The 21223-nt window shown below is 44.2% G+C and overlaps 1 protein-coding gene across 1 annotated transcript in view; it reads right to left on the bottom strand.

Moving 5' to 3' along the window:
• Nucleotides 1–1256: 1256 nt before the first annotated feature.
• The window catches only part of CDH20 (cadherin 20), a 67904-nt gene continuing 47937 nt past the window's right edge, over nt 1257–21223 (bottom strand). The window contains exons 8-13 of the mRNA XM_033154427.1: nt 18657–18910; nt 14578–14714; nt 12407–12528; nt 10387–10504; nt 3093–3344; nt 1257–2277 (exon numbers count right to left, since the gene is read on the bottom strand). Coding sequence (XP_033010318.1) covers nt 1778–2277; nt 3093–3344; nt 10387–10504; nt 12407–12528; nt 14578–14714; nt 18657–18910 — 1383 coding nt within the window. The 3' untranslated portion in view covers nt 1257–1777. The remainder of the gene's footprint in view (nt 2278–3092; nt 3345–10386; nt 10505–12406; nt 12529–14577; nt 14715–18656; nt 18911–21223) is intronic.

Raw genomic sequence — 21223 nt, 5'->3', positions numbered from 1 at the left:
AACAACCCATTTGCAATTCCTTCCTCCCCTCCCCACAACAATCTTTTATAGAATTAAGTCCCTCACCTGGAAGCACCCACGGGTGCAGAGAAACTGCTGGCGGGTGCAGTTTCCCAGTGTATTTCACACCCACATGCATTGATTTGCATGAATGTGGGAAGTTTGCAAAACCCAGTGGCCCTTAATCCTCTTGAAATCCGTGGACTTTAAAGTGTTTCACTGCTTCTTTAAACTTCACTGATTTTAGAGGGGCCTGAAGGCAGCCCTGTTTAGGGAAGTTTTTAAACTGTGATATTTTAAATGTATTTTAATGTTTGGTGGAAGCCGCCCAGAGTGGCTGGGGAGACCCAGCCAGATGGGCGGGGTACAAATAATAAATTATTATTATTATTATGGGTGTTCTGCACCAAATATAGGCCATTGTTGGGAGGAAGCACGTGGAACTGAAGGGAAGTGCTGTTTTAGACACGTGTTTCACATACGGCATTCCCCTATGCCACCTTTTGAAAGAGTGGATTGTGTAAGCGTTTTGTGACATTGCATACGGGAAGGAATACGCAGGGTGGGTTGGAGTGGGCTGAGCCTTGAAGCTCTTTGGGTCTCAGACATGGTTGATAAAACACCCAAAACACCATCTTCATATATATATATATATATATTTTCCTTCAGTTCAACTTTTATTAAAAGAGGTTCTAAGGTACTGTACTGTATCCAGCACATTATATTTATTACCAAAATTATTAACAAATATACAAAACTTATATATGGAATATTTATTACATCCATTTATTCCTCTATCATACCGCATTTGTTCAAGTAGGTTACCTACAGTGTAAACTTCCCTCAGTTGGATCTCGCATAAGTTTGGGAAAGCCCCCATATGGTTATCATATAATTTTCTTTTCTTTTATTTGGCTTTCACTGGTTGTTATCTGATTTTCACATTTGGCACATGGAGGAAACATAAACAGTGCAAAAAGAGGCGTCTCTCCCCCCCCCCGCCCCCCGGTTTAATTCCGAGTCACAGTTTCTAAAAGCCGAGGAGACTCAAAATACATTAATTTGATATTAGTATTAATGCATATGACACACAGGTCAGTTGTTATTCAAGTTGAGTGCTTTCAACTGCTTCCCGCACCCCATCGCTCAAGACTCTTCTGCTGTGCAAGATTGCAAAAGCCGGGCCCCTTTTTAGGGAGCTGAAGGACTCTTGCTGGTGACAGAAACCCCCAGTTTCATGTGGTGTTTTTTTTGTTTTGTTCTATTGTCTTGTGCCTTCTTGAATTTGCCAGCGAGCGACTGCTTTGTAAACCGAGATAGGAAAGGAGGGCATCCTCCACTGGGGAAGGCTTTCTGCAGACAATTTCCTCAAGAACTGAAAATTACGGGTCTTTGCACCCAGATGCAAAGAACATAATAAGCTGTCATGGGGTTTTTTTTTAAAAAAAAAATCTGCAAAAGGGAATAGTGTCATTCTATTTCAGGAGTGCAGCTTTCAAGTGTAGCCGTTAAAATAAAGAACCACCCAGGAGATGCTCCCACCCCACCCTTTTTCTTTTCTGTTTCTCGCCGTTTACAAATGTAGCTTAATGTAACTGAGTAAAGCTGATCCAGAGAGAGCTCTTATTTATTTCCACTCCTCTTCTGCATTCTCCCTCAAGCACCATATTGCTATATGTAGGAGGCCACTTCGCCTGTGTCCTCAATATCTGATTGAGTACAAATTCGGATGGCGCTGCGCCGAGTACCCGAGTAGTACTCTGCCTTTGCCTCTTTGTTACCAAAGGGCCCCGTTCCCTTCTGTGGCGCCGTACATTTCGGCCAGCTTTTTGAAGCGGGGCCCCCAGTCCGTCAGATAGTCGTAGCTCTGCTCTGAGTCCGTGGACGCAGACTGCAAGGAACTGAGCGACTCCGCCACGGAGCCGTTGCCCTCAAACATGTACGTCTGGAGAGAGTCAAAGGGAGGTGCCCAGAGGTCCATGTCGGCTTCGTAGAGCTTGGCCAACACGTAGCTATGAACGCTGCTGTCCATCGTGCAGGCTTGAGGAACGTATCTGGAGAGGCTTTCGATTTCCGGCATCATGTCCTGCCTGCTCTTCAGCACCACCTGAGCCTCCCTCGGGTTCCACAGGGCCGAGATGTCAAAGGCCTCCGTGTCTTCCTCCCCACCCCCCTCGTCGTCGTACCGCACGATGTTCTCGTGGATGTTCTCGTCTTCGTCGATGATATACGGCTGCTTCCTGTGCCTTCTCATGGACAAGATCAGCAGTACCAGCACTAGAGGGAGCAAGCCAAAACGCAAGACTTATAGAGCGCAGTCAGCATCACCGTGTTCCTCAGTCAAAGCTGAAGGCCTCCACAACAGATGCTGCCCACCCCCCTCCCAACCATTCTTGCCCTTGAAATAGCAGCAACATCCATGGTGGCAAAAGACAAAGCAAAACACAAACAGCATGTAAGTGGCAGGACTGGGCAATATCTTAGGGATGGATTCAGCAGCACTAGACTTAAAGCAAGCAGTATTGAGGGATGTAGATTTTACCCTGGGGGTATCTGCTACCTCATTCTGTGCTAAATGCTAAGGGAGCGCTTGCTGCATTTACCTTCTCAGTTATATCTAGTTCATGGAAAGGTCAGCTGAGTTTTGCAGATCGCTTCTAGTTCCAAGCAGGCATTTTATTTTTTGAAGGTCTCATTAACACTGTGAACGTAACCCAGTTTTCATGAAAAGGGAAATGTCAATTGCAGCTTGAAAAACAGGGTGCCCAAAATGCCCATGGCCACTTTCAAGGCCAAACAAGCCACTTGCCACCCCATACAATGGTGAATTATCGTAGCTATTGCCTAGGGTTATGGTAGCAAAAACTGTACCTGCAAGAGGATGGAACATGCCCTAAATCAAATACAATTCAAATCAACTAAGAACAGTACTTTACACAAAACGTTAATGAGGAAGCCTTTTCGAAAGCTTGCCTATTTTTGGAACATTGCTTTTATTGGCACTGCATTCTAGTAAGTATGGTAGCCACCTCTGTTGTGCCTGAAGAACAGATGGTGTTACTCTTAATTTAAGAAATGATATGTATACTTACCTAGCAAGACAAATATGCAGGCTAGAATGGCAATAAGAGCTCCTCTACTCAGGCTGACAGGGAGCACATAGGCCTCTGCGTTGCAGGACATCACAAGACCCTTGTCATCGCAGCTGCAAACGTGAATGGTTACCGTCCCAGTGCTACTCAGCATGGGGCGTCCATTATCAACTACCAGGATAGGAAGGTAAAAGATATTCTGCTCGTGCTGCCGGAAGCCTGATCTCCTGGTTAAAATCCAAGCTGTGTTGTCTAGAAGGTGGGGAAAAATAAAATAGGTCAATATTGATTTGCAATGTAAAAATAAATAAATAAAAATAATTGGAGGTAGATGCTATTAAAACTATTTTGCCTTGGATCCATAAATTTAGAACACTATATTTACTTTGGCCTGCTGCTGCTGTGTTGCTTTCCTTGTGAGAATGTGGGCAGAGGAGAGATGATGAAGCATATGACAAAATGCTAGAGAAACACACACCTCTAAGATACTAGGATTTGTAAGATTTCTGACATGCACACTAAATTCAGACCCTTTTCTCTCTCTACTATAAAACTTGTGATTCCACTTTCTCAGATGTTGGAGGGTATACATTTGACCGAAGGAGAGGGCTTGGGGTTGAGCTGGAGCTTAGCTAGATTTATTGTCAAAGTCTCCTGATGGCTAAGCAGGATGAAAAACAAACCAAGGTGGTTTCTTAGAGGTTAGCAGCATTTACCCCTTTCCATCCCTTTTATTTATTTTTTTGACAAGCTTAATGTCAGGGCAGGCATCTGGTGCACCGACCGCTATGGAAATTTCCAGGCTTGTTGACAGATTGACAATTCAAGTGCAATGCATTTGTGCCAAACCTTGTTTGCTCACGATAAGACGCCACAGTGATTTGATGCCATAAGTATTGTTTGCAAGTAACATGATGGGATAAGACATGGATGTCAGAAATCTAAAGCGCTCTCTCCTTTTTTTATGTTTCAGCACTGGATAGCGACCATTGCAGTATTCTATCACTTAAGAGACACAGACATTCCCCCTACCGAACTGGCAGGAAAAGTAGGTATCTCTAAATACTGTATATACTGAAATCTGTTGGAAAATGTTTACTTGTGCCAATTCTCTACCCATACATACTGTGCCAAGACTGCTAGCAAAACAACCTGCTTTGGCATGGTCAGGTAACAACAGACACGAGTGCTGATCATAAAAGTCTTGTCCAGAGAGCATAAAGTTACATCCCTTGCCAGGAGTGGTCAACAGTGGTGCTAGCAACCATATACAGTGGTACCTCTGGTTAAGTACTTAATTCGTTCCGGAGGTCCGTTCTTAACCTGAAACTGTTCTTAACCTGAAGCACCACTTTAGCTAATGGGGCCTCCCGCTGCTGCTGCGCCGCCAGAGCACGATTTCTGTTCTTATCCTGAAGCAAAGTTCTTAACCTGAAGCGTTATTTCTGGGTTAGCGGAGTTCTTAACCTGAAGCGTATGTAACCTGAGGTACCACTGTAATATGGGTTCTCAGCGCTTGCATACACTACTGCAGTGACACGGATCCTGACCGAAGGGAACTAGCAGTTTGGTGGCAGACGCATCACGGTGGTAATGCATGACCTGGGTGGGCAAATGTACAAATGTTTTTGTGAGCTAGAATGATCTTTTCATGCATTTGATAACTGATTTTTGTTTTTGCAAAGTCAACTCTGGCACTGTTGGTGAGGGCCAACCAGTGTTTAGGTCTACTTTATGGTGATAGTTATTTAAGAGTATTTGCATTATACAGTGCAGGGTGCAATCCTACAGGGCCTGGAAGGGAGTTCTTGAGTCCAATGAATATTTTGGACCTCTCTCAATGAGGGCAGAGTGGGAGGTCCTGTTACCGAAGGTCCTATCTGGTTAGCAGCAAAGGTTTCCACTGCCCAGCCTGTCCTGGGGCTGAAAATGGGGTGGCTTGGTGACAAGGTTGAAGACCAGTCTGGGGTAAGCAAGGATCTCTAAGATCCTAAATTTGTTAAGCCTGACATGCCTCCAAACACAACCGGAAACTATATCAGCCTAAGAGATGGTGGGGGGGGGGGGGAAATTATTTCCTTCCCAGAGGGAGAGAATGTAAAAAAAAAAGGGGGGGAGGCACAACCCACCAATACTTATGAAATAGTGGGAGTTCCACCACAAACTCTCCTGCCCCATTTTTTTAAAAAAATATTTTTATTTTAATTGCTCTACTGATTATGAAGTACAGTCGTACCTCGTGTTGCATTTGCCACAGGTTGCAAACGGCACGGGTTACGAACGCGCCGAACCCGGAAGTAACGGAACAGATTACTCCCGGGTTCGGCGGGTTGCACATGCGCAGACGCATCAAATGATGTCACGCGCATGCACAGACGCGCCGAATCGCAACCCGCGCGCGCACAGAAGCGCCGCTGCGGGTTGCAGACTGCTCTGGATGCGAACGGGGCTCCGTAAAGGATCCTGTTTGCATCTAGAGGTACCACTGTACTGAATACCAAAGTTTCTATTTTATTCTGACATCTTATCATTTCTAAAACCAAACATTTTCCTGATTCCTGAGATCCCCCCCCCCATTTAAAAGATGACAAGGGTTCAATGTTTAAATGAACATTTAATTGCCGCAGGTCAGGACCAATATCTGCTCTTGTGGCTGATACAATGGCTGCGCTTGAAAGCTGGTCTTCAAAACAAAACACAAGGAACAGCAATTCACTCATTGATGTCACTCCAAATTACACCACCTGTTTGCTTGGTGGGGGGTAGGAAGTACATCTGATGCTGAGAATTCTCCCCAAATGCCTGTCTCTTAACACAGTGCCTCAAGGATGAAGTGAGCCTGGATCACCCAATGCTGTAGTGATGGTTTCTTTCAACCTCATCAGCAACGCATATTCAAAAAAAGGAAGACAAGGTCACAGTGTGTTCTAGCAAGGCAATGCCCTGGAAATTCTGGCAGCCATTTGAAAATAACTGATATGGGCAGCTTAGTGCTAGGACATGCTGATGCAAGAAGACACCTCTTACTTACTGAAGTAGGTTTTCATTTTGTTATCTAAGGAGAGAAGATCTGCTAATATTTAGAATTTTTCAAAACATTTAATATGCAGATTTCTTTGAATAATTAGATTATTCATTTGTCCCCCCCCCCCAATGCCCAGGTTTCTACAATGCATTCATATCTATCCTCTGAATTTAAGAGATAGGCCAGCCCAAGACATTTTGCTGCCTGAGGCAGAGAAGCAAGTGGTACTTTGGGTGTAGTATGCAAAGCTGGCCAAGTTGTTTTGGCACCTGAGGCAAAAAAACACCAGAAGTGTTTCTAAAACTCTCTAGCAGTTAAAACAAAACAACAGCCTCCTAAATCAATTGACATTAATAATTTTGTTACCCTTTCTTGACTTCCAAAAACAGCTGCCTGAGGAAGCCAACTTACTTTGCTTAATGGTAGGGCCGGCCCTGCTTAGAGGAACGCCAAATAGAGGACCAGCTATGCTGGGGAGGGACTGGGTGAAAAGGAAGTGGAGGATCATTCACAGTGTACAGCATTCACAGTGACATGCTGATCAGCCTTTCAGATGATGTATGTAATAGAATCACTTTATTGCAATGGGCAAACGCTAAACGGAATAGTGCTCTGACCATCCAAAAGAAAAACTTAGATCTATGTGAAAATTACATATCTGCTCTTGTGAAGAAAATATCCTGAACATTCTATGTCACTTTTCAGCAAGGTGAACCGTGATTTGATGTACATGGAAATAACTGGAGCTTTCATAAATCTCTACTCCCACCACTAGGTGATGCTGCAGTGCTGTTCATTTCTATGCTGCCCCATTCCATACCATGCTAACAGCAAATGCAATTTCTCTGAGTGCCAGTCCTCTTAATAATGATCTATCAGGTGCTTCAGTTTTTGTACCAAGTTCCCTTTTGCTCTGTTTTAATGGTTTTCGTTAGTGTTTGGTGCAGGTTTTAGTTTGTACTGCTAGGCTTCTGTGATTTTATTTCGGGCTATGTATGAATTAAGGGACGAGGGTGGCGCTGTGGTCTAAACTACAGAGCCTAGGGCTTGCTGATCAAAAGGTCGGCGGTTCAAATCCCTGCGATGGGGTGAGCTCCCGTTGCTCGGTCCAAGCTCCTGCCAAACTAGCAGTTCGAAAGCACATCAAAGTGCAAGTAGATAAATAGGTACCGCTCTGGCGAGTGTGCTGCTCTGGTTCTCCAGAAGCGGCTTTGTCATGCTGGCCACGTGACCTGAAGCTGTATGCCGGCTCCCTCAGCCAGTAAGGCAAGATGAGCACCAGAACCCCAGAGCCGTCTGCGACTGGACCTAATGGTCAGGGGTACCTTTACCTTTTTATGTATGAATTAGCAGTTTAAACTGCAAGTGAGGCAGTTTCCCCCTGCTGAGTTTGAACTTGCATCTGCACATGGTTGTATGCACTAAAGAGGGGGCAGGGATATCCTCACCTGGTGCACATTATCTGTTGGGTTTCCCTGCACCTTCAGCCCCCCCCCCCGAACTCTTATTCGTGAAGTTGTCATCTCTGAGTGGGCTGTCACCTGCACATAACAAAATGACTGTCTCAAATGCACTCACCTCAGCTTAACTGTGCAGGGAGTGCGTTGCTTACAGATGGAACCAAGGAAAAATGCATCCAACAGCAGTATGTCTCAAGAAACTACAAGGTAGATATGAACTGTGGCTAATGTTACGTGTTGCATGGCAGCAGTGGAAGCCTGGAGTAAATGGAGATGTGTGTACACAGCCTTACGTGTTCTATTGTGAATTTTTTAAAATATAGTTTATGCACACTGCTCAGAGAACTTGGCTGGGTAGGCGATATAAAAGCGTAAGAAATAAGTAAGTCCAAAATGGCACTATCTGTGCACCAGGAGCAAAAGTATCAAATTATACTTGAAATTATTAATAATATATATTGTAAAAAAAGGAGGCAAAACACCCTCAAAAAAGGCCACTGATGACTGAACATTCTGGTTGACTTGAACTGGGTGGGGTAAAATGGAATGCAGTATCTTGGAACAGGACACAACTAAGGCATATTTTATGGAGGTCCTCTTGCATTCTACTTGCCATCCCAACTGTATTGCTTCTCTCTACACATGCAGTTGGAAGTATCTGCTCACTGGGTCTGGCGGTGGGCGAGGTTTGCAGCCTGGCGTCCGGCCCCGCCATCCTGCTGTACCTCACCCCCTTGGTCGCCGCAGAGTTTTTCTGGGCTCCCGCCAAAACCCGCTTGCGTGTTCAGACTCCGCAACCACCCCCTCGAAGATGAATAAAAACACCAGGACACAGAATATTTGGTTAATGTTACTGGGCAAATTTTGGCCACAACTTTATTGGTTACAGAATGTGAGTGGTATTGGCTTGGGCATTGAATAGACCTGACTATATCCGACTCCTGCCCGTTGCGCAGGGAGTGAGGTAAGGGTAAACCACCGGAAGCGGGAGCCCCATTGATGCAAACCAACTTGAGCTCCCCCAGGGTTCCCGAAGGGGTCGTGGCATGGCTCTAGCCCCACCCCGGGCTTATGACAAGATCCACACCCCTGGATTCCTTTAACAGAATGCCCTTAAGCTTGGAGGGGCAGGTGGATGGCCACACCTCAACTCACCCAACGCCTAACTGCCAAACCTTACAAAGTTGTGACGATTGCTACGAGGTAGGCGAAAACCAAATGGACCAAGCCAATTTGCCAAGTGGAAAAATTCCTACCAGGCCTCTCAATGGCGACCAACTGAGGTCCATAGCAAGGCCAGTTAAGAAAAAACCGGGAGGGAGGGAGATTGAGGAAGCGAGTCAAGAGAAAGCTCTCCAGCTCGCACCTCCGCTTACATGGGTCCCAGCCATGCCCCCTAGCCAGCGGATTGGTTGGCTGGTTGATGACGAGGCCGGGATCCTCTGGGCAATGCGTGACTTCGTCCCCTGCCCCCGGAGTAATGTGGGTGGCCATGTGGTCTACCGCAACTCCTCCACACAGTTAAGTGGAGTGGATTTTTCAAATTGGCCTCTCTGTGGGACGGGGCAAGAGGAGCAGACCGGGGGTCAGATTGCTGTTTTTCAGAGCCAGGAAGGAATTTCCTCTGCTCTGCACGTTTCGCCTTCCCCATAGCAATTGCCACAACTTTGGTGGTTTTAGGCCTTGGGCGGAATCCTTTAGTCCAACAATCGAGGAAGGGGTGTTGTGGTGACTCACCCCCTTTTTTGCAGTGGCGATATCAGGGTTCCCCATTAGAGGGGTGCCTCGGGCCATTGAGCTCCCTTCAGCAATGCGGGAGGGGGCCAGCTGTGTAAATTGCAAGTTTTGCAGTGTCCCCAGTGCCGGATTTACATATAAACTAAACAAGCTATAGCTTAGGGCCCCACTCTCTTGGGGGCCCAAAAAAAATTTAAAGGAAAAAAAAACCCCTGGATGTACATTTCCGAAATATAATATAAAAAACCAATAAAATAAAGCCTACGTACAGCAACAGTGGCAAATGGCTTTAGATACCTATTAGGTCCAAAAATTGCCATATAGTATATATTCAACACAAAAAACAGCGACAATTTGTTGTTGACAAAGGACATATAAAGGGCCCCATTACCTTCAGTAGCTTAGGGCCTCATCAAACCTAAATCCGGCCCTGAGTGTCCCCATATTTCCGATTAACCCTGTCTTGCCTCAGACCCGCCAGCCCAGGGGCTGAGAGGGATATATGCCCAATGCCTAAGCCATCTGAAATTTAATAAAGTTGTGGCCATTTTAATCCCAAATATGTTGTCATGTGTTTTCCTTGATCTGAGATCTGGCTTCCAGAGTGTGGGTGGTGGACTGTGCCTGGGCACACAAACTCCTCGCTTCTTCTGAAGTACCTAGGAAATGCTGTTTTCTGTGGGTGTGGGGAAAGAGACAAATAATAACCCCCTAGATTTCCCCTGCAATTCCAGTTATAAGCCTGACCTTTAAAGCATTTTGAGCAGGGTACCATTCAGAGAATGTGCCCATGAGCATGAAAACAAGGCTTGAATTTGCATGACATTGGCACATTTCCTCAAAATAAGAGAACCTGTCACTGGGGAAAAATGTATACAGGGGGAAATTTCTGTATTAACTGTTCAAAGTGTAAAATAATATGTCATTTTATTGCTGCCCTTAAGGAGCAGGTGTCACTTGGCATCATTTGCAATGGCAGTCTCGTGACGCAGTGCTAAGTCCAAGCCTCCCAAGACCAACTCATAGCAGAAGACGTTAGTTAGCGAAACAAATGGGTGTCCTCTCCAATTACCTTGATTGTCCCTTAGAGTAAAGTTGGGGTTGTTAGCTGCCTCGGGAGCCAAGCTATAGTAGAAGTGCTGTCCCTCTTGTGGGTCGTCCTGGTCAATCGCGCTCACTGTCTGAATCAGCTGTAGGAGGGGAGAGCAAAACAAAGGAGACAGCTGTGTTTCAGGATTACAGTGAAAAGCAAAGCCAAGCCCAGATTCATATTGTTGAGGGAGCAGGGATCTATGAAAGTAATCAATATGTTGCCAGAATCAATGGTGAGTGAAATGATTAAAAACAGTATGGGAGAACCTAAGCTGGCTAAAATATGAGAAGGGCAAATTAACATTGGGATGTCCCATAGACAGGAGACGGAGCATATGTTTGTATGTAGGAGGTTGAAAGTTCAATCCTTGGCATGCCTGTGAACCTTCCCCAGCACGCCTCCTTTCTGATAGCTCAGTGGGTAGAGTTTGAGACTCTTAACCTCAGGGTCATGGGTTTGAGGCCCACGTTGGGCAAAAGATTCCTGCATTCCTTGTGGTCTCTTCCAACTCTGCAGTTCTGAGTCTACAACACTGGAGCTTTGACCTTGATAAGGCAAGAGTTGCTGAGGTTATGTAGTGGGAGGCTTTCAAGATCTGTCTCCATCTCTCAAGGAGGAAGATCTGAAATAGCCTGTGGCCCTGAGGTTGCCCACCAGGATCATAGGACTCCAGCCTAAAGAAACTGTGCAGGTAACTCTAGGAGAGATTGTACCTCCTAGACACAACTTCTGCTTGAAGAAGAGCCTTGCAAATCCAAAGGGTTGTACCCAATGGTTGTGTGAGCATGAAGGCACCTCGTGCAACTGAACTTTCTCTTCCCCTCTCCTGCCCGTCTGCCTCACTAGTACAAACCTTCTTCTGAGGGTCTGAGGGGGGCTGAATGGTGGGGGCTGCTCTGTAATGCAGCTGCAGTGTGAGAGGGGAATTGGCTGGGATCGAGCAGACAGATCTTGCTTCAGCAGGAACTCTGCTGACATGAGGTCTCTCTGTCTGGGTTCAGGCAACTCCCCACCCGCTTCAATTGCTGTTCTGCACAACCACTGTTTATTCTCCAGCTTCCTGGAGTTGGGTTTTCAGGCTGCAGGAGGTGAGGATGAGGGGAAGAGAAGGACTGGTTGGATGAGCTGCCTTGGGTTAGTGCATCCATTGGATGCAACTCAAAGACTTGCATGCTGGCAAAAATTGCAAGAGGAAGAGGGAGGTAAATCACCCATTCTGTATTTTCATATGAAGGCTGCTTGCATGGTCAGATTTGTATTTAACTGCGTTTTGGACTGTAAAAGGAGAAAAGAAAAAGTGCTGTTTCAACATGTATCTAAATATAAAACAGGACCATGTGGGGACACCTTCACAGTAAACTTTCACCATGGAGAATGTCAGAGAAAGGTTAATATATGTGATTTCTTGCAGATGTAGCTGTGAATGAAATATGCAGAACTGCACTGGGTCGTGAATAATGAGCTAAAATGGAGTCAAAACAAATTCTCAGTAGTTCTTTGGACTATCCAGCCCAGGAACACAGGTAGCTATTAAACAAACTCCGTGCCCTGACAGTACCTGCACCCCAAGGCCTGCATAATAACCCTGGAAGTGAAAAGAACACAATGATTTAGCTGATCCAAGTTAAAGGGTCTTCTCTGGCATCCTGCTAGTTCACCCACCATTATTCCTCAACTCACTGGTATCTCCGAAGCAGCAATATTAAGAGTCACAAGCACAAAACATTAATTCATGGGTCCGCACAGTGCTGGTTTTCTAGAAAAAGAGGTGCCAGAACTCACTATGAATGCCTCCCTCTTTCTCTTAGAATAGCAATCGCACCCACCTGAGGTGCCAGAAATGAGTTCTGGTGAGTTCCCCCTGAAAAAAAGCCCTGGGTCTACAAGTAGTCCCCTTAAACCCCTCTCTCTAATTTTGTAAGCTCAGGCTATACAGTGGAGCATTCACACAGAAGATGGTGCCAGCCTCATATATAAAGTTTTTCTTAGCTTCTCTCACCTGTCCGGCTTTGGCATTTTCACATACAAAAGCCTCGTAGAACCTGGAGAATTCTGGAGCGTTGTCATTCACATCCAGCACTCTTATCGTGACAGAAACACTGCCAACCTGCGAGGGGTTGTCTGAAAGAAGATAGAACGAAGCAAAAAATAAATAAATCAAGAGTGGCTTGGTCCTGGTGTAAATTAATCTTGGTGCTGTGAACTACATTTGAGAGTTGCAGTTGCCCAAGAAGAGCAGGCAGACCTGCAGTGCGTTACAGCACATGTTGAGCTCTTGAGGCTCTGGTTTCAATACTTGATGTGTCTAGAAGGTTCGAGCGCACCTAGGGACGGCTGTGGGCAGGATTCCTGCATTGCAGGGGGATGGACCAGATGACCCTCAAGCCCCTTCCAACTCTGCAATTCTATAAAATCTTTCTAGTGTGTTCAGAGGAGTACCTAGGCTCCTTTGTACCCTTGGCAAGGAGCTGTATCAGTGGCTCCTTGCAAGGAACTCCCATCCCCTAAACCCTTGGCAAGGAGAAATATTGGTGCCCTCCCCCAAACAGCGGAGGAGCAAACTGGAGAACGCTTGGATGACTGGGTGGGCCGGCTCCTAGCCACTCCGAGCCAGAGTGGAGAGGCATGATTTTTGTGTGCGCACACAAGCCTGCACCCTTGGTGAGGGCCAACTTGCCCAGCCCCTAGGAATGCCCCTGAGTCTCTTACACAAAGTGCTTGTTGCATTTATGTATGAAAATTTGAACAGCCAAACGTCTTTTCAATTTTTGACTCTGATAGAAAAGTGTTCCCACAGCACGATTAGTGTTTCCAAAAGTGTCAATTACGTAGGTTCATTTGAAAATGCAAACCAAACTAATTTTCTCCCCCATCGGATGAGAATGTGACACAGATAACTTTTTTTTTTTTTAAATGACCCTTGTCTGCTGTAATGTCTATTTCTGGCCAGTGTTTCATACACTGAAACTCTAAATATGTACGGGGGCAGAAGGTTTCTCAGAAATGCCACGGTAGTTCTCAAGTAACAGTGACCCCTACGTTTCGGTACATATCTGAGACCCTAGTAAGCAGCTTTCCCTGCCCTAAACATGGGTTTATTACAAAATTATTTCCAGAGGCCACTAAAAAAAGCAAGCAAGCAGATGGTGATAACAGTCGCTTGCTACTGGCTCAAGGAGGTTTTGAACCAGTGACCTAGAAGTGAAAGGCTCTGAGCTCATTAGCAAATCCCTGAGCCATTCAATCCTTCCTGATAATGCTGCTTTCTACTCTGATAAGCCCTGTAATATTCAGAGCATCTGTTTTTGCTACTAATAGTTCTTGGGGCGAGAGTGCGTGTGCTAGCTCTTATCTGAACTGCATTTTTTTTATTTAAAAAAAAAAAGCAGGAAAGAGAAATTAAACAACAATTCCCTTGAATGCTAATGGTTTGAGTAAACATTTCATTTGCAGACCTCCCTAGGAGCGTAAAAATTAAATGCTACTTTCATTCCCTCAATCAGATGCAAAGCGTGGCTTCCACTGCAGTGCATATAAATATGCATGTTATACGGCTTGTGTAAGGCTGAACTCTGGCTGTTTCTTAACTGCAGTGAAGTTATCGAGGAAGCAGTCTATGCGTAGAGCAAGCCACTGTAAAGTTGCACCCCATCCTAAGCCTGGCAGAAGGAGAACAAGCCTTTAAAGTAAGTGTTCTGTGCCAGGTTGCCAAGTCACATGACTGAGTTGAATGGGATTATGATCCAGCCTCTCTCTGGTCCCACCCCAGAATGCCCCCTTTTGGGGGCTTACACTGGCCTCAGCTCAGCAAACTTTGGCTGAGCTGGACAAGTTGTGCTGGCATATCTTTGGCTGAGGACTTTGGTTGGGGACTTAATGCTGTCTGAACCAGGAACTAACCAGCTGAGCCACAAATCCACAGTGGATCTTGACATAGGATTGGACCACCACAAGAGTCTGCCAGGGTTGGCTTTAAATGCTGGTTAAATTGGAACCCCAGTAAAATACATTTGGAGATAACTGGAGTAAGCAACGTGCTTATATTGAACTCTTGTGTTTCCATGTTAACAAACAATAAAACATAACTGAAAGGAGGATAAGGTGGAGATAAATGTGCAGCAGCCTGAAATGTTGAAACAAATATATTTGCATGGTTTTTGTTCTCCTTACTCAGCTCCACGGCCAGGACGGTGATATTGTGCCACGAAATGTCTTCCCGATCCAGAGGTCTTGCAGTCATCAGAGCACCTGTTGCGATGTCGACATAAAAGAAGCGTCCGGGATCACTGCTTCGGTCAATGGAATACCTGTAAAAAAGTATACATTTAGAAGGCATTATATGCAAGGAATAAATCATTCCTAATGAAGGCTCCGTTCAGGTTCATTGGTAATTTTTAATTCTCTGGTTTGCTTCTAGTTCAGACACTAAATTTAAAGCATGGCTTGATAATTTGTTTGTTTGATTGCTCTTATCCTAAAATAGTTTTTTAAAAAAATAAAAGCAACAACAAGAATAGGAAGAATAGTTGAAAACAATTATAACTAATGTCGAATATATATTTTTTGGTCTCTCCTGACAGTGAATAATAAATACAATGCTCTGTTGTTCTATTATACAACTGTATAATAGTTATTTTCACCTGATCTGAAAACGAGTATAAGGACTGAAAAAGCTGCAGAAGTGAAAATAATAAGGACATGTTGCAACTTCATATGAGAAAAGGCAAGAGAGTATGAGACTTTCTTTAGTTTAGGAAAATAAATGACAACTAAGATGGACAAGACTGACGTTTACCAAATTATGAATGGTTGGAGAGCAGATAAGACATTTTTTTCCTACCCCCCAGACCCAAATAAGTCAATTGGCACAGCAGGTTGAGGACAGACAAACAGAAATACAGTCATGAGGCATCATGCGCGGGGATTCAGTTCTAAGGGTCACACATATGCAAAAATTCCATATAACCAAATTATGGGGGTCTCTTCTGTGTCTATGCTGCCTCCCCTCACTCCTCCATGCGGAAAGCAAGATGAGGGAAATGAGCAGAGAGAGACAAAGGCAGAATGGACCATTCAAAAGTATTAAATGAAATGGGGTCCACTGTACTAGGGTTCATCTATGTTAAAATGTATATCACAGCTTGATCGTCTGATGATTTGACTGCCTGAGTCAGTCTCCCTAACTAGCAATACGGGAATCATAAAACTGGCCTACCCCCTGGTGTTGTTATAAGGATTGACCCACTGTTGCATCTGGTAGGGGGGAACAGATACAAAGCATGTTGACAACATTATGTATCTTTAGGTGCCAGGCAAAAACTTTCCTCTATAACCAGGCCTTTGGTCCTGAACTATCTGTGGTCTTTCAGCAGTGGGTGATAAGATTTTAATGCAACCCCCCCCCAGCTTGGTTTTAATGTATCTACGTGGGGTGTGTTTGTAAGTTGCTTTGGGTTGCCTTGGTCAAAATAAAGTGACCAACACATTTAAATAACAACAACAAGTAGAAAGTGCTATACAAACAGTGAGCTGCAACTTGTGACCAGTGCTGCTGCACAAGTGGAGTTCTGCTCACACAATGGGATTCCTCTTTGCTCCTGTTCCTTGCATGACCCCAAAATCTGCCCCACAGAGTCTCCCAACTCTTTGGAGAAGATCTTGAAGGTTTACAGAGAGCTAGGGGAGGGCAGGGTAAAGTCCCATCAAGGAAGCGGAAGTATGTTGTGGAAGCAGAAGAACTGTGTGGGACACAACCCAACATGTTCTTATTGTGCAAGGGAAGCACGCGGCAAAGGAAACGTAAGGCGCACGACGTTGTTGAACTGCTTTCAAAGAAAGAAGCAGCTTTGTTTAGTCTAAGAATAAGAAGGGAGGGAAAAACATCGTTGTGAATGCTCTCTCTCACTTTTGAAATAAAGATGTATCCCAGTCTGCTAGATTTATTAAGGAAATCCACACAAAAGCTTTAGATTGTGAAATAATGATCTGTCTTGCAAAGGCCCATTAAAAAAAAATTCTCCTCTGACAGTTTAGGGCTAACTTGTATCTGAAATTGAATATGGCCTTGTGATTAGTGGTGCAACATTAATCACTGGTGTCATGCAGCACAGGTGGAGTCTGTACTGCATTCTTTGCACATGTTTGCCTGTTATTAATAATTGGTTCTCAGCACTCGAGTCCATTGAACTGTTTACATAATCTCCCTTAGTCATTCTGAATTAATCAGGCCATGCCTTCAGCAATCAGCATCTCCCAATGTGGGCAATCCAGATGTCAAGAAAGGCAGGGATAAGAGGATTTGAGAGTTTCTGGTGGATTCAGTGAGCATTCTGGTAATATGGCCCGCCTTTCTGAAATTCCGTTGACAAACATAGCATTGCCCTTATTTATTGAAATAACCACTGGAATCCCCGAATATTTTCTGGTGGAATTGTGCTTATGGGACGCCCGCAAAACCAAATTATATCAGTTATAATTCAGCTGTGTACTACTGGCATATCATGGGGTAAGACTAAGATCTGTTCATTAAACCATCTAGAATACTAAAATTGTAAGTAGCCACATTGGTCTATTTGGGGGGGGGGAATCTAATAGGGCAGACTAAAACCATCAGAAAGTTGTGAGCAAGCTTTCAAGTTCTTCAGAACTCTTGTTCACACTGTCTGTATTTAATAAAGCATCCCGTTAAGGCTGTTGGATGCTTCAAACTTTTGAGGATATTACAGGGTAGAGCACAATATTTAGAATGTAGAAAGCCCCAGGAGCATGTGTGGTGGTGAGAGACACAAGGGTTTGTTATTTTGAAGACACAGAAACAGAGACAGCAGGGGGTTGCCAGAATGTGAAGTGCCTTGGTGTGCAAAGTCTGTCTGGGCATCTGATGCAGATTTGCTACCTTGTAGGAGTTCCCCCTTTTTTCCTCCTTGTGGTATCTGGTTATATATTTATAAATGAAGCAAAAATGTCCTAGGCCCTCAGTGCTCTGTCACTCAAAGGAAACGAAACCTGGTAGCGCTACCCCTGGAATGTGTCACCCCCCCCCCCGGGCAGCTGGAGAGTGCGTAACAATAGATCACTGTGCTCACCAGAATTTCAAGAAAGAGATTCCCTTTATTTCTACATCTAAATGAAGACCCACCTGTCCCGAATCTTCTTTTCTATCTAAAGCCCATGCAGCTTTAAGGAAACTATAGCAAGGGGTGCATATTTGCACGCATCCCCTTGGCCAAAGTCTCCTGCTTCGAGGGGAAGATGAGACATTAAGGGTAAGATTGAGAGACCTGGAAAAAAAGGAGAGCACGCTCTCCCTCTTTTCACATAATAAATTATCACGCAATCATTACTCAGTTGCTCTGGACAGTTCCAGGTGTCTTTCCTCAGGCAAAACTTCTGTGACAAGGAAGCTTCAGTTTCCTGAAATTCGTGGGTGGCCTAGACAGGGCCACATGTTACGCTGGTCATGTAAATGATGAACATTTACTGTTCCCAACCCTAATCCTGCAGAAAGCCATCTAATTACATTTTAATTTGATATCCCGACTTGTTTTTATGAGGTAATTTAATTATTGTTTGCTTTTATACCAATGTTATATATTTTGTTAGCCACCCTGAGTACAGTCGGGGAGGGCTGGATACAAATAAAAGTTTATTATTATTATTATTATTATTATTATTATTATTAATTCTGAGTGTAACAGTGTAGAATGAGATTTTTTTGAGCAGGGATGACATAAACCATCCTTTTGTTGCCTGAATGGTGAGCTGCAGCCTCCTCACTGACAGAGACTCAATACCATCCGTCCTAAATTGATAATGGTTAATTAACTCTGGGTGCACTGGAGAGAGCCAGTTCTTAAATCTTGCCTCTGATTCAGAGAGGACAAGTAAATGGTGATTTTGCCTGCACAAAATAATGTATAGCCTTGCTAGCATCTAAGGTTAAGCATTTATTTGAAACTGGTGGATTAATATTCTTCAGCCTTTTATATGTGTCTGTGGGAAGGGGGGCCATTATTGTTTTGTTTTAATTATTTACATGTTCTTATCCTGTATTTCATTCTGTGGACTTACCCTGAGATCTTATGACGAAGGGTGGCATATAAATCCCATTAAATAAAGAACAATAAATTTCTGAATCTTCATTACTCCCCTAAAGCAACAAGAACAATCCTAGAAGTTAACATAGTGGATATTTAGGATGACTGGGGTGAGGGGGGGGGTGGGGAAGAGAAACAAGGAAAGAAAGGAACCTGATGGAGTTGTTGGTCACATCCGGGTCCTTGGCATAAATCATTTGTATGGTGGTCCCAATGTCCACATCTTCAGGGACTTCCACAAAATAAAAGCTAGGCTCAAACAGTGGGGGCTCTTCCACATCCTCAACGGTGATGTGTACAGTTGCAGTGTCACGGAAGGGGCCCAGGTTCAGGAAGCGCATTTCCAAGTGGGGGTTGGCACCCTCCACCTTTAAAGTGTAGCTCTTCTTACTCTCAAAGTTCAAGGGCTGAAGATGGAGGAGAAATAAAGCATTAGAAGACCTCCTCTGAGACTGAACAGAACGTCTTAAGCCATACCACCCAGTTCCTTTAAAATAAAATGCTTTCCATTTAAACTTGTATCACTTGCACTGTATATAACCGGCTGGATGAACATGACGGCCCCACAACTTTACTGCTTTCATTTTAACAAAATGCACCCCAGATATTATTGTAATAATCGGGTGAGGGTTGTCCAAGCAGCCACAGAGGATAGCGAGGTCTAGCATGTCATCTTGTGCCCCAGTCCAGTTCCAGCAGTAGCCAGGATTGGGCACCAGTATGTGCTGACCCCCCCCCCAATTCAAATAGGAACAGCAAAAAGAAGAAGCCTTTGCTCTTTTGAACTCAGTTCTCCTTTTTTGTGCAAATTAGGCCATTCTAAAGATGTGGAGCTGCTACAGAGAAGGCCCATCCATGTCCCACCACTTCTTGAATTCTCTTATGGTGGAATCACCAATAGGGTATCCCCTGTAGAACTTAATTCATGGACAGGATGATACAGAAGGAGTCAGTCTTTCAGATATTTGGGTCCCAAGCCACTTGTCAGCATAAGCACCATGAATTGGGCTCAGAAAATGACTTGCAACCACTGCATTTTTTTAAAACACTGGTGTTGCACAAGTTCAACCAGCTATTCCCATCCGCTCTCTGGACACTGCATTCTGCACTTGCTGCAGCTTCCAGACAGTCTTCAAGGGCTGCCCCATGTAGAGTCAGTTGCAAAAGTCCAGCCTGGAATTTGCCAGAACATGGGCTACAGTGGTCAGGGTTTTTTTTTTCCTATTCAGGAACGTCCATCGCTGGTGAAGCAGCCATACCTGAGAGGAGATACTCCCTGCCACTGGAGCCACCTGGGCTTCAAGTGACAAAGCTGGATCAAGGAGCACTCCCCCCTCCCCAAACCCCCAACTATATACCTGCTCCTTCAAGGGAGTGCAACCTCATCAAGGACAGGCTTTCTGCCCACTTCCTGGACATGGGAGCCCATAGTCCACAGCACCTGAGTCTTACCTGGGTTCAGTTTAATACCCCACACCTAGCTGTTAAGCACTTTGAGCATATAACAAAAATGTTGTATATAATGCATTTAATTATATTTTAATTGCTATAATTCAGTCAGGGTGAAGCACCATTAATTTTATTTATTTCAATGTGGGAGAGTTAAGCACATGGATTAGCTATTCCACAGAAATTAGCAACATTCAAATGTATTCTGTTTTGGCAGTTCTTCTAAGTCCTTTATTATTATTGCCTAAATGTTAGAGCGAGGGCTTCATCACAAAGCGAATCCGGTACTGAAAGGCAACCGTGCTAACGTCTTCCTTTTGCAGAAGACATTCTTTTTTCCATGCTGGGTTTTCATGCCCTTTCTTGATACAGTTTTACATGCAAAGGGAATTGATGCCGATAATTGTACTGCAGCGATACTTAGCGTGCACTTTTTATGTATAACAATAAAATGATAATTGAAAAGAATCTTAGCGGCAACAGCAAATCGAAGCCTAGGAATGACCAAAGAACCTTCATAAAAGTGGATCTAGAAATGGTTGCCAGGGTCTTATATAGAGCATTATGAGGCCTCCTGCTGATAATTTAATTTCCAAGAATACAATGGTTATACGCTCTTTACTTTTACATAATGGGTAGTTTAATGGTGAATATTAGCAAAATGGAATCCTTGTAACTGGCACAGACTTTGATCAAAACAAAATGTGTGCTTCTAAAGCTGTCTTCTTGGTTTTAGAGGCAAACACTGTCTTGGAAGAAGTTCAAATCTGTTTTCTGCATTGGGATTATTTTTTTTAAGCACAAATTGATAGTTTATATTTACTTTAATTTTGGGGGTTTGTATCTTTTTGAATAAGGCATATGCTGAATGGAGGAATGCATTAATTAACAGAGTCAGCAACGGCAAATCCCAGTTTGCTAGCAAACACTCGGCAGGGAACTATGCCAGTCTAGGAACATCCCTCAAGAACAATACATGATACATGTGTTTGCAGATAGATAGATGATAGACAGATGTATATGTGTGTGTGTGTGTGTTACATTTTTGGTATTATACATCAAACATCTTACATGTCCAATTTTTCATTTTCAAATGTAATGGCCCACTGAAGCCAATGGAAGAGAATTAGTTCCAATGGGACTTCACCTGGAATAGTCCCAATGAGTGAACGAGAGATTTTTTCAGACTTTAGAAATAATTAAAATTTTAAATGAGCAGACAAAACTGAGTAATGGCACAACTGAGACAGTCAGAAGGATGGCTCACATCC

Source organism: Lacerta agilis, chromosome 7 (genome assembly GCF_009819535.1).
Source record: "Lacerta agilis isolate rLacAgi1 chromosome 7, rLacAgi1.pri, whole genome shotgun sequence".
In the NCBI taxonomy this organism is placed as follows: Eukaryota; Metazoa; Chordata; class Lepidosauria; order Squamata; family Lacertidae; genus Lacerta; species Lacerta agilis.
The sequence above is the reverse complement of the archived record's forward strand: the minus strand, read 5'-3'. Positions and strand labels throughout refer to the sequence as shown.